The 22,855-nt window shown below is 40.3% G+C and overlaps 1 protein-coding gene across 4 annotated transcripts in view; it reads left to right on the top strand.

Annotated features, from left to right (window-relative positions):
• The first annotated feature begins 1,869 nt into the window (after positions 1-1,869).
• The window catches only part of Ca-alpha1t (Ca[2+]-channel protein alpha[[1]] subunit T), a 49,869-nt gene continuing 28,883 nt past the window's right edge, over positions 1,870-22,855 (top strand). For 2 of the 4 annotated variants that reach the window (XM_071795503.1, XM_071795504.1), the window contains exons 1-6: positions 1,870-3,220; positions 17,962-18,073; positions 18,621-18,754; positions 19,169-19,266; positions 20,312-20,483; positions 22,773-22,811. In XM_071795503.1, coding sequence (XP_071651604.1) covers positions 2,841-3,220; positions 17,962-18,073; positions 18,621-18,754; positions 19,169-19,266; positions 20,312-20,483; positions 22,773-22,811 — 935 coding nt within the window. In that variant the 5' untranslated portion in view covers positions 1,870-2,840. The remainder of the gene's footprint in view (positions 3,221-17,961; positions 18,074-18,620; positions 18,755-19,168; positions 19,267-20,311; positions 20,484-22,772; positions 22,812-22,855) is intronic. The other 2 variants (XM_071795505.1, XM_071795507.1) reach the window with 1 other exon arrangement.

The raw sequence follows: 22,855 nt of genomic DNA, 5'->3' as shown, positions 1-22,855 counted from the left end.
CTGCTGTTATATTTGTACGCGAACAGATTGATAACGTGATGCTAAATAAATAGATGTACGGAGATACAATAGCAACACCGCGATAACTCGTTTCTGCTGTATTTCATTGTAAGAGTTCTTCATTCTGGATAAAACGTTGCAAATGTACAAAAAAGAGAAGCATCTCTCTCCCTTTCCTCTATCTTTTTTTCTTTTATTATGACCATCGAGAAGCGTGTTTCGCGAAACATCAAATGCCGCAAATTATGCCAGCCACTTGAAATGACCGAACGGCGAACGAGAAACGCGCGTGGTTGGGTTTCTATTTTCGGCTGCGCACGCGGAGTCGATTAAGGCCGACGACGGCGCGTTTGTAATCTCCAACGAGTTTGATCGTTTCCGGACACAGCGCTGACTTTAATCGCGTATCCAGTATCCGGCGGTTGATTATCGCCACTACCTTGTCGTTCACTCGTTCGATAAATCGTGTAACGGCACGATGCACATGCGGCCCGCTTCTTCTGTTTTCCGGCTTCCGAGCAAAAATAGACGAAGCGCATACAGAGTTAGCAGCGATCATTACGACGTTTCTTCGACTTCCGTACTAACTATTGAAGTCTTGCTAGAAAACTGTAGCATTAGAAAAGGAAAAATCGCTCTCTTTCGTTAATTGTGCAGAAATTAACGCATAATATTTATATTTATTGTATTACTGTATTCAATTTATTGCATTGCAATAATTATCGTAGCTGAAGTACTTCTTGCTCCTTTCAAAGCTCATGATATTTAAATGTATATCTTTGAATGTCTTGAAGAAATAATTTTGACGAAAGTTAAAACAAAAATATGCTAGTTTTTAAATATATTATACTATTATTATATTAGAATAATTAATATATATGTGATATCAATTATTAATAATATCAACAACGATATTTCAGAATTCAGCATTGTAAACGTCGAGATGTAATGTACACTTATCTTTTCGGAATAGAAAAGTTAACTGTCATTTCTATTTTTGTGGAACATTTCTATTTTTGATACATTATTTCCGATAAATTTCTTTCAGCACACAAGCACGGAAAATACTTGGAAAATATTTCCTAAAAATTGCTGTCCCCGGGAAAAAATGAATACTAAATTTTAACAGCGTAGAAAAAAATCGTCGCGATTTCTTACCGCTCTTTTATCGAGCGAAGTTCAACCCTTCGATAATACGTCATCGAATAGTCATCCATCAAATACACCCCCGCAGTGTTATCGATGCTCTCCTTCTCACTACTCCTCCTCCCTTACTCAAACGTAACCCGAAAGAAGAAACTTCTCTTTCTGAACTAATCTTTCGCTTGATTACTTTTCGAGCCCTGCGCCGAGAAATCGCCGATGCCGATCACGCGATGACCCGCGGATCATCAATTAGTCGAACATTGATACGGACGCGGAGTTCGAAGTGAGATAGCACCTTTCGAACAAATAGTGAGAAAAAGACACAAGTGTCACTTGGTGCCGAAAGTGAAAGCAAGGATCTCAAGGACTTCGCCGGATCTTCTCCAGTCGCCTCTCCATCCCTCTATCTCTCTCTCTCTCTCTTTTCCCTCCGTTTTGCCCGCCTCGAGTACCAGCCGTGAAGATACTCCTCGGTCGACCAAGGGGTGAAAGAGAAGGACGAGGAAGAGCGGAAGAAAGAGGTGGAGAAAGAGGAAGAGAAGAATGGTGCGCCAGGCCGAGAAGAGGTGGAAAAGAGTAGGAAGATCTCCGGATTTTCTCTGGGGGAGGATGTGTGTTGGAGGTCGCGAGACGCGGAGGCGAGGGACACGCACACACCGGAGGTCGCGCATGCGTCCGCCATCCTCGGCTAGAGGATGTTCGACGTTTTTTTCAGTCACCGGTCGACGCTGCGCCGGGCACCGTCGTCGTCGTGAACACGGCCGCGATCGCGCGGCGTTCAGCTGCTGGCTACCATCACCACCGCACACGTTCGCGCTTGACGCTCGCCTCGCGGACAACAGCCTGCGCTGGTGCCCGCGTGTCCGCGCGACCAACGTCGCGGTCGATAAGCACCTGACGAGAGAGGAGGATACAGCCAGGTGGAGGATACCCGGAAGAAGAGAACGAGGAAGAGGAAGAGGTGGTGGTGGTGGTGGTGCAGGTGCAGTGAATCAGTTCTCGGCCACGCGCTTCACGTGCTCTTCTTCCGAGACTTCGTGCCGTCGAAAGGTCTTCTCTTTCTCGAGAAGGATCTCGCGTGTTCCCCCGCACTGATTGACCTCGTGGCGAGGATCGCAGTGCGACCACATCCTCCGGGGACATCGCGATATCGGGGCAAGGTTACTGTGCGCTCGTCACGTCCCCAGGTGAGAAACGCAGGTGAGAAGAATCACCGGGCAGGCGCATCGAGAGGTGCAACTCTGCACCTGAATTCGCTATCTCCCCGGCTCCGGAGTAAGATGCGATCGGCGGGCACTCGCTTCGTACGTCGATCGCGACAGTGTGGAACAGCCCGCATCGAGCATCGGGATTAAAACGTCGGGTGTATTGAAAAAGGAAATCACTTGTCGTCGTATTCGCGACGGAAGAGTTGGTGCAACGTATCGAGAGCACGGAACATCCCCGATGACGCCAGCGAGAACGAACGATCGTTGGCGCGATTAGTCAAAAGCGAGTCGCGCGCGTGCGGGAAGGCAGACCGGACGTGCAGCAAGATCGGGCGATGAGAATCTCCCCCCGAACGGTCGAGGAGTCCCGGAACCGTCGCCTCACGCAGCCCCGGACGCCGAGGAGGCCGCGACGTCGTTAAAGGCCTCCGTAGTCGCCGGAGAAACGCCGCGCTCGCGAGAAAGAGGCACTCGACGTACTCGAGGATGTCGCTGCACTATCCTCAGGGATACCGGTACCGATCCGCGTCGAAGGCGGTCAGTGGGACCGGGGTCGGCGAGCAGGGCTCCGACAGCGACGTGGCGGAGCTCAGCGACCTCGAGGACGACGAGGACGAGGACGGGGCTCGCGAATCTGTCAACAAGCGAGCGATCGGGGAAGAAGACGAGGACGAGGATGACGATGGGGAGAACGATATGGACGACGAGGACGATGACGACGACGACGACGACGAAGATGACGACGACGAGGACGAGGAAGAGGAAGGCGAGGGTCTACCCTATCCAGGCTTCATTCCGATCGTTCTCAGATATCTCGACCAGACCACACGACCGCGCAACTGGTGTCTTGCGCTGATTACTAATCCATATCCTTTTGTTACTTCACGACTCGGTATGATAAACTCTGCTTTATAGCACATACGTCGACCTACATACACATTTTTGTGCACTGCGCTCCAATCAACATAAAAATCGAAAACATTTATATAAATAATTTATAGAAATTCTGAAAGAGAATTAGTATTACTTTTTGCATATGTTTTGAGCATTTAAAGACAATCTAAGAGATTAGAATCCGCCTCTCAAATTTCTGAAGATGAAATATCTGTGTCTTTAATGATATTAAAAGGACACCTGATAAACCAGAACATTTTTTACACTTTTTTACGAAATCTCTCAATAATTAACAGGTATTTTAAGATGGTTTTTTGACATTTATATTGTCTAGATATATTTTACAATCCCGATAAATATCTTTCTCCAAAACAGAATTAGAAGCGATTATTGGATATCGAATTTCTACGGTAGCTTTTGTGAGGGGAACATCTTTGTGTACATTTTACGAATACAGATTCGCTTTTCATGGTCGTGGTAAGCTGATGCGAACTGTTCCGGTCGATCTTCATTAGGAATTTATTTCATCTCTCTGACTACACAAGGTTGCGCGTGCGTCAGCATTCGTTGTAGCTATCAGAATTTGTTGATTTTCCTAAGTCGCTGAGCAGCGTATCATTGAATAAGATTAGATGGAACGCGATATCGAGGTATACGCGCATTTATTCAATTAAACAAATTAACGACGGGAACGGGATTTTTACATATTCGCACTTATGCAGAATGTGCGATGAGTTCAACTCGATCTCAATAAATCAGCCACGTTATAATGTACATTAATAGATTGACAGCTAAAGTTAATACTATTTCGCGTTGGGATCTTTATAGATCTAAAGAATAAAATCGTAAAAACATATGAATTAAAATAAAAACCAATTATGCGCTGTTTCCAACATTCGAATAACCGTTGCGATACTGTTAAATTTAACGTGTCACAATAATCAAAGAATTAACATTTAATTGTAGATAAATTAGATTTTATTTCGGAATCAAATTAGCGTAAAAGAAAAGATAAATTTTACGGAAAAAATTGGGACGAGAAAAATTTCGTCTTTTCTGAAAGATCGTTTCTCGGGACGTAATTCTGATACCTAGCGAATAAAAATTCGAAGGTTCGATCGATACTCTCTGAAGGCGATTAAATGCCTTCTTTACGTAACGCTTCCAACGGCGGAAACTCTTCAAGGATACGCTTGCTCGCTCTGTTTTCGTACTTTTTTAACTTATGGAACTTCTCACGCCCTACGAATGGCGCAGCACTTCCGCCTCATTTGTTGAATGTAGGATTCCTGCTACCAGACGAGTATTTGTTGCCGCGAGTAGCCCCGATCGAGTCTGGCGAACGAGGTATAGCGGGTGCCGAGGGAGATCGGTCTGAAGACACCTTAAATAGGTCATTGATTGACCTATCCCCAGGCGAATCCTACTGCGCGCGTAGCCGCTTTCCACAGTGGCACAGTTCTCTCCTATCTCGCTCCTCTCAACGCGACGGTGGCGGTGAGAGTTCTCCTTTTTCTCCTCTGCACAGTGGCGTTCCCGTTCTCCTTCTCATCGCGCATTTTCCTCACCCTCTCACGGCACTCAATCCCTCCTCCGGTTTCCCGGCGCGTACACGGCCAGAGCGCCTATATCCATTTGTGCGGGAAATTACTGGGGGGGAGGGTATGCGGCGGGACGTGCACTGCACGTGGTGAGGCAGCGGCAGCGGCAGCGACGACGGCGGCGGCGACGTCCGGGCAAAGTTTAGTCAGCCGACCATCGGAGCAACAAGCGCCGAGGAAAGCACGCCGCGCGTCAGAAAGATCTCCATTGTGCGCGCGAGGACAATGGGCGCGGGTTGGAGCACGTCGTAGAACCGAATATGAATGCGGACCTCGCGCGCCTGTTTCACATTACCGCTGCAAAACCGTCGCTCGCCGCTCCTCACGCCGCTCTTGTACCACTGCAATCGTATTTCGTCGTTGAAACTGGAGTCCCAGATACCGCGATCCGAAATTCCCGGGTCCCTCTAGTAGGGGAAACCCTCGGGTATATATACTCCCTCAATTTAATCCCATAAAGAATTTAATAAATTTTTATGTACTGCGCAGTACGCGCGGGACCGAATAGCGAGGATGCTTATTTCGGAACGAAAACACGCGTTCAATAACAAAAACAATGGTGGAACAACACGCTATTACATGCTGGTGCGTTTAAATTGCGATATTCGCGCAGCTAATTCATGTTGCGTAGAGAACCGCGATTGGGTGGTTTCAATTTTGGAAGTTTTGAGGTACATTTCACACAAGAATATATATGTGCATCAAAACGGCGGAGGCCTTGACCCATCGATGTTTAATCCTAGCGGAACCAAGGGCGGGCCAGAGAATGTCAAATGCTGCATTTTTCCTTGAACTACTTGCTACAATTGTGGTTTATAACATTTACATATTTAGTTCTCTTAGCAAATTTAATTGTAATGCATAAATAAATGCAGTTGCCTTTGATCTAATATTAATTTTAATATTAATAAAATTATAGCGATGAATTTTATTCAAAATGTACGATCATTCAGAACACGTTTCGATCTCAATAAATCAGTTGTTATAATGTACATTGATACCTAATATTTTTTATTGATGTCGTAAATTTAAAGAAAATCACGTATAAAATTGCAAAAAGATGATCTAAAGTAAAAACTAATTATGCACTCCTTCTAATATTCTGCTGTTCAATTAAATGTGTTTTCTTTAACTCGCTATAATAATCAAGAACTAGATCCAAACTAAACAGACTGGGCTTTATATCTCCAGAATCGGACGAAAGAAAAATATTCTTATTTTACGAAAAAAAATGGAAATAAAAAACTTTTTGTCTTTTCAGGATATAATTATGATACCTAAGAAAAATTATAAGTTTTTTAATCGTTGATCGATTTTCTAAGAAACATTTCAATTTCATGCGTAAATAATAATTGATCCACTTTTATAACCCGTTGCACATACACACACGCATACACACACTCAATCACACAGGTCAGGAAGTTTATGTTACGTGACTTATATAAGTTCGGGGTTATAAGCGGTTAACGCAACTCGGATCAATAAAAAAACGTCGCAATTCTTTAAATTCGCTGAAACCTATAACTCACGGGAATACTTTGCTTTTCTGTTTAGAAACTCAATGCGAGATTATGTGACAGATTGCATGAAATGATTGCCATTAACAGAATAAACGGCCATCTTCCTGCTCCAGTTTAATAATTTACTTCATTATCTTAAGTATCATAAAACGGTCGAGCAGTTATTTAAGATTTAATATGATTACAGGTATCCTCCGCATTTAATTAATTCATATAATACTTATTTATGTAGATAGATTGTTTTATGCCAAGTCTTATAGTTAATTAGTTTTAAGTCTGAGAGTTACACACAGAAGAAGATGATACATTGAACTATATTTTGTTTCCGAGAATATTATACGATTAAATAACTTCTTTGTTTTTTAATTCCTCACTCTTTATTACGTCTCATTCCTTAGTTTCAAGGTTTTCATAAAGCGCGGCTCTAAAAGTAGCGAAGTATTCCGTATACGTTATAAAAAAAAGCAGCTCCTCCGGATGGGCTGGCGTTTACGAACTTTGACTACTTGTCGCTCTTGTCCGACGCATGATTACACTACTCTACTGTGTTGAATTGCACTCGAACTACTGATTGTCGCAAACAATCGGCTATCTCTACTGCAGTTATATTATTTTTTGTTTTTATTTCATTTCCATTACAGCGACAAGCGGATCAAGCAATGCAATTATTTCCAAAAATTCGAACAAACAGCAAATATACTATTTTTATGTGGATTTGATTGCGTTGCCATATATATACATGTATGTTCCAATAAATGTATATACATATATATATATATATATATTTATAGATTTACATAATTGGAACATTTTTTGCGTTATACAGACGTAAATATATTTCGCTTTTATCTTGACTTGGCGAATATTTATTGTTTAAATTGCGAAAATGCGTGGAATCATCGAATCCACAACGGAGGACTTTAATAAGTATTTAAAATATTTATAGAAAGATACTATCTCTTCCTGAAGTGCGCGTCAAAAAAAGATATTGGATATTAGAAATGTATTGAATTTGTCGCTCCAAAGATGAAACTTGGAAAATGTAACGGGAAAACTTATACGTAATATCGCGCAATATTTGCGGTGCGTTTTTTGCTATACGGTGGCGAACGTAATATTAAAGTAAGTAGGTGTCAACTTCACGTGGCACGACAGCCGTGGTTTTGCGGTTGAACAATGCGATATTGCGACTATAATTAAAAGCAGTGGATCGAACGTTTCGGCCTCAAGAGCAGTTTCCTGTCGATCTCCCCACATTTTCGCGCGTTCCTCCAGCTTCTTTCGCTGGATCCTCTCGATGATGTCTTATCGATCGACGACGAATACGGGTACGAGGTCAGGACGTTTGTAGGACCGGGGAAAAATAATCGAGTGACTAAAGCGAGGCAATCATCCGCGACCTCGGACGTCGCCGGAAGCGGCAGTCGATCGAAACAATTTGCTCGGCCGCCTCGGCCGCTTGATTGTCTATTAAGCGCCGCGTAAATGAGCACCGATGAGAGCGAGAGGCGTCGATGAGAAACAGGTTGACGGGTCATCACCGACCGATCGACACATAACAGGCGCGTGCATAAAAATCAATCGCCTATCACAGAAGGCTGATCGGCGCTTTGTGTGTGTGTGTGTGTGTGTGTTTTGTGTTGTGTATGTGTGTTGCAACATTGCAGTGCAACTGATATCGTAGTTGATATCCTACAGGTAGCGTCTGCATAAGAAATTAATATTAATTTATATCTTTGGAGCTATACGCGCGATGCAATATGACTCATTTTAATTAAAAGTAATTAATTAATGAAAGTATCCATAATTATTCTAAAAGCCTTAAAACGTTGTTTATAATGTCTCACTAATGACGTCTGTCATGACGTCGGTCACGACATTTGAAAATACATTCATTGTATGAGAATTTTTCATCGAATTTTATTAAACTAGTGATGTTTCTTTAATCGATATTACTGACATAACATTTCTATTAAAAATTACAAAAAAATGTTAGTGTAATAAGACACCTTTTTTTACCAAAAAGTCTGTTTCTGAATATTTTTCATATTAAATATAAAATATAATACAATAAAAAGTTATCTTTCATAATAAAACTTCAACACAAAGCAATTAATATAAGTTCACATTAAACATGACATCTTTTCTGTCCTTCTCTTTGTTCGATTCTCTTTTCTTCTGACTAAAGAAACGATTTTTCATCGGAAAAATGTACGAGCTGTGCAATGCAGATATCAAAGAATAACTTAAGCTGTGTGAAAACTGTCTGCATTAATGTATATAATTATTGTATGTGTACATAATTAATGTGTAATTAAATTTCTGCGAAAGCGCCTGCACATTCCGATCGGTCAGTGTCTTCAATGGCTATTGCATTCTAAATCTCGCGTGCTTCCGCATCGTTCATAACACTCGACGGTAGTGCGAGATTTATGTAAACGGTCGCGTATTGTCGCAACGAGCCAAGAGAATACTGCAGCGTGCTGCAACGACATTAATCCTTACACGAACAATACTTAACGCGGTCATAGGCACGTCGACCAGGACGGCCGAGACGGCACGGGTACAGATCACACTTATTTACATAAAATAAATTAAAAAAAACAACTCACCGGCCGATGCGCAACAGCGGAGTCGTAACCCTGCGTTGATCTGTAACATAAAAATATTTATACAATTAAAGCAGCGTCCAAGAAATAATTGATACTTTAAGTAAATAATTATTTACGCGTACGTTAAATTTTTAAAATTTTATTTTTACGTCATTTTAACAGATGTCTGATTTCAAAAATGCTAGTGCGAGAAACAATCGCGGCCGCCGGCGTCGCAAGCGGCTGCACATTTCCGTGTTAACTCATTCGCATAATTAATCCGCGAAAAATCAAGTAATATTGCGACCGTGCGAATAAGAGAGACGCGACGTTCTCTCCTCACGTATGCCGGAGATCGAACTCCGAAATTGCGAAATTGAGAACGTCGCGTCTCTCTTATTCGCACGGTCGCAATATGGCAATATTACTTGCATGAATTTTCGCGGATTAATTATCCGAATGAGTTAACACGAAAATATGCAGCCGCTTGCGACGCCTTGAAAGTGGCGGAACCCGCAGGACTGACAGAACAGCCAAATAATAAACGAATAACAAGAAAAATTACTCACCTCACGATCGCTCCGCCGTCGCCCGATGCCTCCCAGGCCCCCTGCTCCTCTCCTCGATCCTGCTCCGTTGATCCGTTGCATCTCCGTCGACGCACTCACTCACGACGCTGCAACGTTCACCGCGTTCACGTACGAAAATATCGTCGTTTGTGATCGCGCGACACTTTGCACGGCACTCCCGGCATTATAATCTCGCGACGCGGCGTGTACTTGATTGCACGGCGACGGAAAAATTACGTCGGAGATGCTACGAACAAAGCTATATACGATCCGCTCGACGCCCGGCGGCCCGTCATGTCCCGCAGGTAGACGCTAACATGGCGGAGAGAATTTCGTAAATCTCGCGACCAACTTCACTCGAATCGCCCAACAGCAACCGTCGAGCGAGGACGCTACACTTGCTGCTTGTCAGACGATTTTGATTAACCGCAATTAAATCATCGATTTATGAACGTTCTCATTCGCGTCTATCCCCGACGATCGGCAAATGTCAAAACACGAAATAAGGTTAACGTACGACGTTATTTATCCGTGTTCCGAAAGACGGCAATTTCATTCTGGAGCGGCGCGGCGCGACGCGACGCGAGACGCGATTCAAGTTGACGGTTGAGAAAAGCGAGACCGATCATTCGAAAGAATGCAATCGAAAGTCAATATTCACCGAATGCGACACATATCTCGGCATCCGTATAAATTCCGCGAAACACATTCGATATCACATATATCACAGGTTTTCGTAATCTCAACTGTCGGATTCGGCGACACGCCGACACGCGCGGAGCCGCGGCGCCTGCCGGAGGCCGGAGGTGGGGTTGAAGTGAAGGTAGGGTGACGGTGAACTAGCACGGAGCACGGAGCGCGTTTGTTGTGTCTAGTTACTTTACCCCCACTCCAACCCTACCACCGGCAGAGGCGCTGCGGCGCGGGCGCCGCGCGATCGCGAGTGTGTTCGAACTTCACTTGGGTGCACATTCTATCTTTTGTTACTTACTAAAAATTGAACAAGGACAGAACGACGCTGGTGTGCCCGAGTGAAGTTTTCGAACGCAGCCTTTATTACTATACTCGCTGTACTCATTATTGTTTTCGAATCGTATTGCATGTCGCCGGATCCGACGATTCCGTGATATCGAATGTTCATTTAATATTTAATACATGTGCTTCGCGGAATTTATAGGATACAGATTGCCGAGGTTAATTGACATTTCGATTACATTCTTTCGGACGATCGGCCTCGCTTTTCGCAACCGTCAACTTGACTCGCGTCTCGCGTCGTGTCGCACGACTCCAGTGAATTGTTGCCATCGTTTTTCGAAACACGGATAAAGAATACGAGCGCATCCTGAATCAATTGACGCCGCGTGTTTAATTAGCGAGCGCAGTCTATTAGGGCCCGGACACACACTTTTTCGTAACAGTAACAGTAGGATTTCGACCAATCGTGTTACTTGATTCGGGAACGTACGGCCGTACGTTTTCGAATCGAGCAACGCGATTGGTCGAAATCCTACTGTTACTGTTACGAAAAAGTGTGTGTGACCAGCTTTAACGTCGTACGTCGTACGTTAACCCTATTTAATCGTGTTGTGATATATTTGGCGATCGTGGGGGGAGGGGGTAGGCGCAAATGTGAATATTCATAAATCGATGATTTAATTGCAGTTAATCAAAATCTCCTGATAAGCAGCAAGTGTATCGTCCTCGCGACGGTTCAGACGGTTGCCCCTGACGAATGGCGAGTAAACTTGATCGCGAGATTAACAAAATTCTCTCCGCCACATACTTATGTTAGCGTCTACGGGACATGACGGGCCGACGGGCGTCGAGCGGATCGTAGTATAGTTTTTTTCATAGCTTCTCCGACGTAATTCTTTCGTCGCCGTGCAATGTAGTACGCGCCGCGTCGCGAGATTAATATCGGGAATGCCATGCAGTGTCGCGTGATCATAAACAACGATATTTTTGCATGTAAACGTGAGTGAGTGCGCCGACGGAGATGTGACAACGGACCAACGGAGGAGGACCTGGAGGATCGAGGAGAGGAGGAGGAGTCCTGAAAGGCATCGGGCGACGGCGAAGAGATCGTGGGATGAGTAATTTAATTATATATTCATTTATTATTTTACTGTTCTGTCAGTCCTGAGGCGAATTCCGCCACTTTTGAGGTTTAACTCCAGCGCAATTTCGCAACTTCGGGGCTCGATCTCGGCATATGCGAGAAAAGACAATCATAATTTTCATAATTTATGTAAAGAAAAGTGGGGTATGTTGACTAGGCACGGTGTGCTCCGGCACTCCATCCCCATTATTTATGTTGCCGAGAAGTCGCGGCCTCAGTCTGGTAGAGATTACATAGCACGATAAACGGTTATCTAGGGCTCCGGGTCTTGCAACACCTACGGCTCACGTGCGGAGCAATCGAATTGATTATTTTCCGCTGGCGCTGCCATGCTTATCTCCGAGCGCGTTAAAACGGGGCGGGATTTATTTTTAGCAGCACACGTATCCACGTGGATCTACGAGATAGAAGGCATTTGTCCTTTCGCAAAATGCTCGCGTTTATTCTTGTAACGATTTAATTACTCATTCCGGAAATGAGGAATGCCCGTTTCGTTTCTTGTTCCTGGAATATCCGAGCGTGAAAATAGTTCCGTCATGGCCGAATTCAACGCGGCCGTATGAAACACAGTCTGTTACCCAAGAGATTCTCCTGAGTAATTCTCTCATTTTCTGAAAGATACATTTAGAGACAAAAATAGAAATAGGGATTTAAAACATCTTTTCACTCCTTAAAAGAAACTCAATGACTTGCACAATACAATTACTTATTTAAAACAAAAAATTAATAAATAAAATTGAAAGATCTTAAAAATCCTCTCCATTAATTTTATAATTAATTAAAAGTCTCTTCATTAATTCTATAATTTTAAATCTAAATTCTTAGAATTATTATTTTCTTATAATTATTAATTAATAACTTGGATAACTTTAATTAAGTTATACATTGAAATAATTTTAAAGAAATCGAGCACGCGCATTCTTGCGTAGCTATTTCTGCGTAGAGACTTGTTTCTCGTGAGATTTGCGATTCGCGAGCGAGTTGCGCGAAAATCAGCGAAACCGAGTCGTCAGCAGGCACGATCGATGTAGTAATTCGAGCGTGAAACGCGGATGCTTTCGATTTTCCGCAGACAGAACGACGCGCGCTTTATCTGAAAGTCTTATTATGATTTCCGTCCGGAATCGCAATAATGCAGAAAAAGAGAAAAAACTCTGACAAATTGCATGTATATTCTGCCTTCCGGTTTTTGTCATTACAAACGACCGCGACAAATTGCAGCGAACCTTCTTCAGTAGCAGCTGTCGAAACGGTTTTTGAGATGAGACCATCTAAATTGAAATAAGTAGGAGAAACGTTCCTTGACGGAGGATTTTCAGGCTGATTTAGGTCTTTCCAGGCAACGTCGACTTCGTTGAATCGATCGTGGCGTGAACGACGAATCCGGAAAGGAGTTCGGTCGCAGATCAACTTCCCTGTCACTCTACCGCGGCTTTTTTCCTTCATATCAGACATCCTGTTGACTGAGCACCGATTGCGTGTCCTGAGTACCACCGTATGCCGTTTCAACCGTAGATGGAGAACATTCCATAAAAAAGAGCAATTACTTTAATGCAGAAACATCGGCAGTATTACAGAGTAGAGTGTTATAAAGCGAAAATTAAATTTCAACAAATTAAGCATGTAATAAGCAAAATATAAATAGATAATCTTCTCTCTTATTCTGCTTTTTTTTCTTTCTAATTTTAACCGAATTTTATATTTTATTTCAAGAAGCCTGAAGTTTCAAGCATCATATACTCGTCAAAATATCGAAAATTGAAAAATTTTGACATTAAATACATTTCAAAGAACTCTCTTTCTCTTTTTTTCTTTACAAAAAAAGATCCTATAAAAAAGATCCTATATGTCTCATTTTGTAGAAAAAAATGTGTTCTGGGAAAATATATGATGTTTCTGGGACACGTTGTATGCAACAGGGAATGCAATTTATATAATTCTGCCTTTTCCCACCTCGTCATTTCCACTTCTTTGTCGTTATTGTTATTTGCTTTGTCATTTATGTTTTCAACAAAATATACGATGCTTTTCAATATACATTCTTTTTCTTGTTACATCGTTTTCTGCAAATGAGGAGAAATTGAGTCAATGGATAATGAAAGAATGCTTAACATATGTATAGAAATGAAATTTTTTCTTTCTTTCTTTCTCTATCTATCTCTATCTATCTATCTTATTACATTGCTCTCTCATTAATCTCTCTTAATACATTATTTTTCTATGTTACATTTTAATATTTTAATTCTATAATTGATGTTCTCTATAATTCTAAAGGTTTCACAGGGAATTAAGATTACCTAAACATGATAGGATTATATATTAAGATTAAAGACTAAATATTACTAAAAGATTTATACAGCATGATTTCGCGAAAGTGTAAAACAATCGTAATATTCTCTTACATACATACGGAATGAACATATAATACCTAATGAAGATTAATTCTTATTATCTAATCACCTACATTAAAGACTAATGATATACATATTTAATCAAAGAGATAAATTGTCTCTGAAAGCACTGTGATTCAGTTACATCTTGAATTATTTAATATACGATGATGTCTAATTGAGATAAAATGAGTGAATAAATCTGTTTGATAAATATGATAATTGATAATAATAATCATCCAATGATAAAAGAAACAATTATATATACTTGCTATGCTTTACTCATTAAAAACTCTCAGTATTAGTATACTGCGAATTTAACAGTTGAGGAATGCAGTCATTTGTCCTTCATGTAACTGTTAGAAATGAATAACCTACTAGGGAAGGCTTGGTAACAAGAGCGGTGCATGCCTGGTAAGGGGATGAAAGTTAACAGCAACAACAACACGATCCATTAGGTTCAGCGCGCAAAGCCTCTCGTACATTCAGCCGTTTTCTACTTGAGCGGATACACCTGTCGGGCGATGTGCTACCCGTACACACCAATGCGGAATTCATTGTGTGTGAATTGGAGCATTTGCTGAAAGAATAACAGAGCAATCATTTCGATATACGTAAACATCGTGCCTGTGCCGTTAATTATACGACTTTAATAATTACATCGATATTTTTCATGTGTCTGCGTTAATTATTCGCCTATATTATGTTGAATGTCATGATGTCATCGGTGATATAATACCAACGTGTCACGTTACGTGCATACAAAGTGCAATTAATACGCATACACAAGTCTGTATTTTAAAAAAATTACATTTATACCGCTAATACAGCAAAATGATTAAACAAAATGCCTTGCAATTAGAGCGTTAATAATTGTGTCACACTTCCTATAATTATTTGACGCCGATACTTAGAGTTAACAATCAAAACTGGCAATAAACATTTTCGGATAAAATTCCATTTTATTACCTTCGCTATTTCAGACTAAAGTAAAGAATAGTAGGAACTTATTCTTCTTTTAATATAATACATATTATTATTTTGAAATATTAATGTTCGGGTTTATTTCTAGTATGTTATTTGAGTTTCTGGGGAATGTAAATCTTCGGTCCTAACAAAGGGCACCTGTCAACGTGAGGAATGCATGAATGTCTATCATCAATCGCCTCCTTTGCATTAACGGGCGGCGACGCTCACCAAGATGTGAGGGTTGCATACTGGAGAGGAAGAGAGAGAGAGAGAGAGAGAGAGAGAGAGAGAGAGAGAGCTCGGTGGAGGCCAACCTAGTTTATTGATCGAACACACTCCGAGCACATTTGTGAGAGCAGATAACGCAGAAGGTTCCTCGCGATTCGCTTGTCAAAATCACCGACATGCTGCTTTTTAATGCGAGTCTTCCTTCGAGGCTCCCTCACCCACTCGTCGTTGCTCCCGTTCTTCGCCGGAGATGAGACGTTACAGGTGCTCGCGGCCGTTTGTGTAAGCACATGGGGAGGCTAAGAGTCGCTCGTACAAACGCTCGTCGATATCGGCGCTTGGCACGCGAGATCGTGTCGGCGTGATAGATCGCTATTATGATACCACCATTGCTTCGCGGGCTTTTGCGATCATACGGCAATCTATCATGCATCCGTGAACTGCGTAGATTGTACGATTTTATGTTTAATTCGAATCGAGAAGCGAGCGCTTTTGAAATATTGATCTATACAACACAAGAGTTATAAAACCGTCTAACTCGCATTTGAAAAATAAAGACGTCTTTTATAATATTAATATGTCAAATTGCGGACGTTTTAATAAACTCTTTTAGATGTCTTCGCGTTGCCTAAAGAAACGTTTTATCTATCGTGAAAGTGTCGTATGAAATGACAAATCCGATATTTCAATCGTTGGATATGCATGAACAGAGATTGTTACGATTTAAATTAAATTTTTGTTAGAGAATCCATTTTTAATTAACTAAATGAGATTTATTATTTTATTCGCCGAGAGCTTTCTGTGAATCTCCCTCTTTCCGTAATACACATACCTCGAACTCTATATCCATAATGAAATTTCTGCTGAGATTAGATGGAAATGTTTTAGGGAGCCTAATGGCAGATTGATTTGCGGGCAGACGAATCGTCGTGTGTCAATTTTGTCCTTTCATTAGGCTAATTACTCCCCAATCTCTGACTATATGAATATATCCTGAAGAGCCGTCCCATCTAACATCGAGATGTACCATTCCGTTCGTGTGATAAGCGGTGATCGATTTATTTTTAGTTTACCAATTTCCTGCGCGCCCGGTCGGACCATTTATCGTCCGGGTATCATAAAAAGTAACAAAGGTCATTTATGAAGATAGACGGGTTCAAGTTCAGATGTCATACCATATATATGGCCCACTTATTTTCGGGCAGTTCTCTCGGCGACTACATATGTCGATCGATTCGGTGTAATTCGGAGACGCGGCTCGTTTCCATTGCCAATAATTAATTGAGTGCAACAAGTAGCGCTAAAAAGAATTTCAATTGAGATAAGAGATTGCGGCAATCCTTATCTTAACAGTGCTTCTTACTCTTAATCTTTCGAGAAGGGCGTCGGCCTCGCGTGTAAGTCGATGTCAGTAGCCAGCTAGCTAACACGTGAATAGCCGCTTGCACGCGACGTTGATGAATATCGCGACATATCGTCTAACACACCGTCGCGCAAACCAAGGGTGGAATACGAATCGCGGCTGCTAGGAAATCGATGTCTCGGTTTCTTACTCTCGTGCGTCACGCACTTCGATTTATCTTCGCATTAAAAGGATATCATGATAAAATGTTACGTTCTGTCATAAGTATTGCACAGATGGAAAAGATAATTAAAAATACCTTACTTAGATATAAATAGAACAATCATATATGTTCAAATTAAACAGATTTATCTTTAACAAATAAAATCAAGAACTTCTAAAAAGATTAATTGATATTATTAAAAGTTAAGATTCATACTATAAATGTCCTTACACGAAATTTATGTTACATGTAAGATAAAATTTATGTTTAACATATAATAATTGTTTAGCATTTAAAGGATTTGAAAATGATACTTGCATGTAATTAATAATCACATTCGATACTGAGATATCACAACCCTATTAAAACTCTATTAAACTACCGAAAACTGATAGCTGCTAATTATACGAGCGGAAACTCGCTGCATCGGATCACTTGTACAAACATCTTGATTCTCGATTTCAATTTGACCTTATATCAAATTTCAATATGTTAGCACTTGTATATCGTGATGTAAAAGAAAAATTGGATGTTTAAACAAATCGTGAATGTAATAATGATTGAACAGTACAATTGAATATTTTATTCAATATTGTGTATTCGTCTGCGGCATTTTTTTCCATACGCGGAGATTAGAGACACGTGATTAGATGTAATCACACAACTTGTCTGTTTAAATTGGCATGTTCAGAAACGCGCTGCGAGAAACGCGCGATATTTAGATGATAATCACTTGGCAACGACAATCAGTTCGCTGTTTACGGTGATCTGGCTTTCATCGATCGACGTCAGGAAAAAATTGTGCATTGCCATAATGAGATTACATGTGCAATTATTAATACCGATTGTATTCAATCAAGACAAATGGTTATTTAATAAATACGAAAAAATGTCTCTATTTTAACCGCTCGTAGCAACATTTCGATGCTCAGTATATAATTTTCATGCAAATAATGGCGATGAGAATCATATTCATATATTACAGAAATTGAGAAATATTTATTTACAACATAAATGGTTAGAAAGGAGTTAATGCATAATTGAGTGCGAGATATTTCTAATAGGTTTCTCATATACTTTTATAGCCCGCTCGCAATCTGTTACCTTTAATCAGCAAAAACTGAAAAATGCCTAGCTATCTTTTCCTTAACAAAGACTCACGTGGTTCGAAAGGGTGAGCATGATGGTGATCCTCCTGAACTGCATCACGCTCGGGATGTACCAGCCGTGCGTGGACGACCAGTGTGTAACGAATCGATGTAAGATACTGCAGGTACGTATACTCATATCTCGCGACAGCTGGTTGGAAAAAGAGGAAAATGAATGAAGGAGAGGAACCGGCGTAATCCGCGTTATCGCATTCGGATTTAAGAAAGCGAAGTGTAGCGTATCGGATTTATTTAAGTAAGAGCCATTTCCATAAGAACGGCTACCTTCGCGATCCCGAGTATCGCATTTGCATATTCGCGTGCCAGGGAGAAAAGTCCGATATCGGAATAAGAATATTTAAAATTCCATTAAGTCAACTTATGGAGAATTTTCGCGTGAAGGCAGCGATTATACGACGCGCTGTTAAGCGAGTTAATCGATTATGCATCTTGACACGGTTTCCGGCCGGCTCGCAATTAGTCTAGCGGAAAAGGTGGCGGAAAAGAAGGATGAGGAGGAGGATGAGGATGGGATGGGATGGGAAAGAGATGAGAAAATTACTGACATGGTACAGCCGTTAATCGAAACCTCTAATAGAGTGCGCTAAATCAATCATGGTGAATTACGCCGATCATACTCGGTTTTAATTAAGTCCTGTCTATTTCTTTCAGATGTTTGATGATATCATTTTTGCCTTCTTTTCCTTGGAAATGACCATAAAGATGGTGGCGATGGGGATTTACGGTAAAGGAACTTATCTCGCGGATTCCTGGAATAGATTAGATTTCTTTATAGTGGTGGCTGGGTAAGTATTTCATTCGAATTCATTAAGTTTCCTAATTTTCCGAGAACTTGTCGTGTTTCAAAAAGTTTTTGTATAAAATCTGCGAAAATCTGCATGAAATGCATTTACGATAGATAACAATATGGAATAAAAATACATAACTTCCTAGCAACAATTGTGATAATGTTACAATAATTATAATAATCAATTGAAATTATTTTACGTTTATAATATTTTATATATTTTCTGTTCAGATTATGTGAAAAATATATTATTATATTTTTTTAAACTCACAATTTAATTTCTCTTAAAATTTAATTTCAAAATTCTTCCTAACTAATTACAAAAAAATTACAAAAAGATTTTACTGTGATAAATTATAAAATAAATTGTAAAATAAATGTTAAAAAAGATTAAAAAGTGACTTGGTTGTAGCGCTTTCGAATACTGCCTAAACGTGGAAAATATGAATCTGTCAGCCATCCGAACGATAAGAGTATTAAGGCCATTACGAGCGATCAATCGAATACCAAGTAAGTAATGAGATCTTTGCGATATGTCAGAAATTTTGACAGTTAACTCCAGTTTGCTTCCGTCTTCGATTTCACGGTGCATTGCCAGGTGCATAACCATCTCATACAAATCGTAACGCATTCACAGTTGATTTCATATTGGAATTGAAACGTGGCGAGGGTAGAGGAGTACATATAATTATATTAAACAAGAACGAGTAAAGTTGCCAAGAAGAGGCATTTATGTAGCTACAAACGTTAAGATCGAAATTCAAGGATGAATTTCGCGTAAGCGCGAAATATGTACACGCGTCGCGGAACTCGCGACCTTAATTTTAATAGCAGATCCTTCAATGATCAATGTGTACATATATATTATGTCCTGATTATTTTACCTCCATACTATCAAGGCATTTAAATCGTTTTTTAGAAAAATTTTATACAAGCTATTTTTAAGGCAAAATTGAATAATATAAAATTTTATTGTGGCTTTAAATTTCTTTCTCTGAATTTAAACGTCAGTGATTGAGATATTTAACGTTGGAGCTAACCAATTTTTATGAATAATGATTTCACCAAAAACTATTCTTTTTTTTTTTAATAAATAGCATAGATATTTGTCAATATGCTTATTATTAAAATTAAAATTAAAAATTTGAATCATTCCGTGTAGAATATATTTTCAATTTATCGCGTGTATTTGTAACAAAAATAAACAATCAAGATAACATTAAACTATTCTTACCTCGGATATTAAAATAGGCCGGTATTCATAGTCGGTTCTTATTTCAAAGACCGTCTCAAGTAATGTCTTAAGATGCTAATACGGCTCTGTGATTGGTTCATAACATCTTAAGATTGTACTTAAGACGCGGTCTTGAAATAAGAACCGACTATGAATACCGGCTTATTTCAGTATCCGAGGTAAGAATATCCGCGAGCAGAATCGATGTTGCATTTGTTCAATAATTCGATAACGAATTATGATGATAATTACACATGGCATTATACATTTGCGTGTTATTAATCGATTACGAAGTGTTATTTTCACGAACACCTCCGATAGGTATGCGGATACTGGTGATGTTGCTGCTCGACACCCTTCCCATGCTGGGCAACGTCTTGTTATTGTGCTTCTTCGTTTTCTTCATATTCGGCATTGTCGGCGTGCAGCTGTGGGAAGGCATACTGCGTCAACGCTGCTTCCTCAAGGCTCTGCCCAATGTCAAGTATCCCGAGTAAGTCGGCGAGAATCTTAAGTTCCGCGGACTATTTGTTGACTAATTTTTTTGTTTATTATTATAAATGTCCGACTCCGATTCTTCACGTTATTGCGCCTCACGCTGCATTGCATTTTTTCTCCTCTGTCTGTCTTTCGATTGCTATGCAGTTTGAAGCGCTCCGTCGCCGATTGTCGCATTTCCGCGAGACGGCGAAACATAATAGAACTCAATAACTCACATCCGGCAATTCGGCATTAACTAGGAATTTTTTTGCGACATCGTATATTCTGTACATACATCGTAAAGCATCGCGTTCAGCGCAAAATAGTCTCTCAATTTTAGCAATTTCTATCTAAGGCTTATCGTAAAAATGGTGGATTTTCAAGATTAGCATTTCGAAGCACTTTCGCTTTTGTGTAAAAACTTTGGTCTGGGAGCTTTTGCAATAACATACGACGGAATACAGTAAACGCTATGGCCCCACGTGCGAAACGATCAAGAGGAGTGATTTTCATTTTACATGAGGCATATTTGCGTTTACCGTGTTCAAAGCATGCTATTGCATATAAAAAAGTCTATTACTCTGCGTACGCAATTTTTTGCTCGACAATTTTTTGCTTAGATAGAATATTTCTATTTGACACGCTTGTAATTTGTTTACGTCGCCTGAGACGAAACGGGTTTCCTCGGGATTTTAGTTATGGGACTTGCGTCTGCGAATGGGATAATCAAAGGTTCGAGAGCGCGGCGAACCAGCCGCATACGTGGACGCGATTCGGCATCGAATTAATGACTTGGTCGTGCGTTTTCATTGGCGCGGAACCCAATTGTAATCTAATATATCCAGATTGCATGGCGAGTAGCTTCAATTGTCGCAAAGCATCGCTTGCCGAGTTTTTCTTGCTGTAAATTTAACGCTCTATTCTTCCTTCGCTCTCTGTCTTTCGCCAGTTCTTCTCTGCGCCAGTACTTTGCGCTCGATCCGCTTCCAGACGATCGATATTTGCTCAGAATACAGTGCAAATTTCGTAATTCATGCTCACTCCGCTCGGCTTATCACGAAACTACCCATAAAATGTAATCTCAAACTTGAGATGGCCGCAACTTAACGAAAGTGGATAATTAAACACTCTTAAGCGTCGTCTACAATGGCAGCAGGAGTATACAGTAAGACGTAAGCAGTAAGTTATTGACTAATGGGATTTTTACAATCCAAAAATAATCGACTGTGGTTGGTCAATAACTTACTGCTTACGTCTTACTGCATACTCTTGCTGCCATCGTAGACGACGCTTTATGGCTCGGCTACAATAGCCATAAGAGTATGCAGTAAGACGTAAGCAGTAAGCTATTGGACCAACCACAGATCGATTATTCTTGGATTGTAAAAATCCCATTAGCCAATAGCTTACTGCTTACGTTTTACTGCATACTCTTACGGCTATTGTAGACGAGAATTTTAGACCTTACTTATATGTAATATTGCGTTTATCGTAAATAACAGAAAATATATCATGAATAATTTATTCTACATTTTTTTTCTTATATTTCTTAAATATTATTCTTTCTTTGCGGGATATTTATTACGTTTTTATGTCCTATATATGCGATATCTAAACATAAAAAACAAGAACAATTAATTTCTTTTAACAGTATTTTTTCATTGTTGGTAACTTGTTTGAAAACTTACGCGACTAGTTGTTGACACAAGACAAGTCTTGACATAAAGGAAGATCTGTAACTATCGAATATAAAAATTTCTAGCTATTTTTCTAAATAATAGTTGTAGCAGTTATTTTTCTAATCTATTTTTCTAAATAACATTTATACAGAACGTAGGCACTTTTTTTTGTCACATGAATAATTTAGTATGTGGCAATAATCGACCTTATTCTATCGATCCTAACATATAAAACCTAACATGTAAAACCTTTTTCAAAGTAAATATAATTTTAAAAGCATATGACACTTACAGCGACCTTTCTGTCAAATGTTCGGATATCGATTTGAGATTGTTGGCGCGTTCTAGATGAGAAAGATATTATCGGTGGCGAAAGGGACCATGAGAAGTTCGTGAAAAGCCCTGGATGGATCAGTATGTTCTACTTCCTGAACTTTTGCTTTACAGGAGTATATCACGTTAGGCGATCCGAGACATTCTTCTTACTCTCCTCCCTCTTTCTCTTTCTTTCTCTCTCCTTTTTTCTTTCTTCCTCCTTCTGCTCCTCGTGACTAAAAAATACCTAGACATGTAAGTACATGACCCCAGGGAGGCAGTGACAGGCTATTGTTTCGCTGTTGCAGGTTACTCTCGGACGAGTACTCGGTTCGATCACGCATTTAGTAAGCTCTAGTAGAGAACAATGTGCTGTACATACATATATATC

The sequence above is a fragment of the Temnothorax longispinosus genome, chromosome 12, assembly GCF_030848805.1.
Source record: "Temnothorax longispinosus isolate EJ_2023e chromosome 12, Tlon_JGU_v1, whole genome shotgun sequence".
NCBI classification, from domain to species: Eukaryota; Metazoa; Arthropoda; class Insecta; order Hymenoptera; family Formicidae; genus Temnothorax; species Temnothorax longispinosus.
The sequence above is the reverse complement of the archived record's forward strand: the minus strand, read 5'-3'. Positions and strand labels throughout refer to the sequence as shown.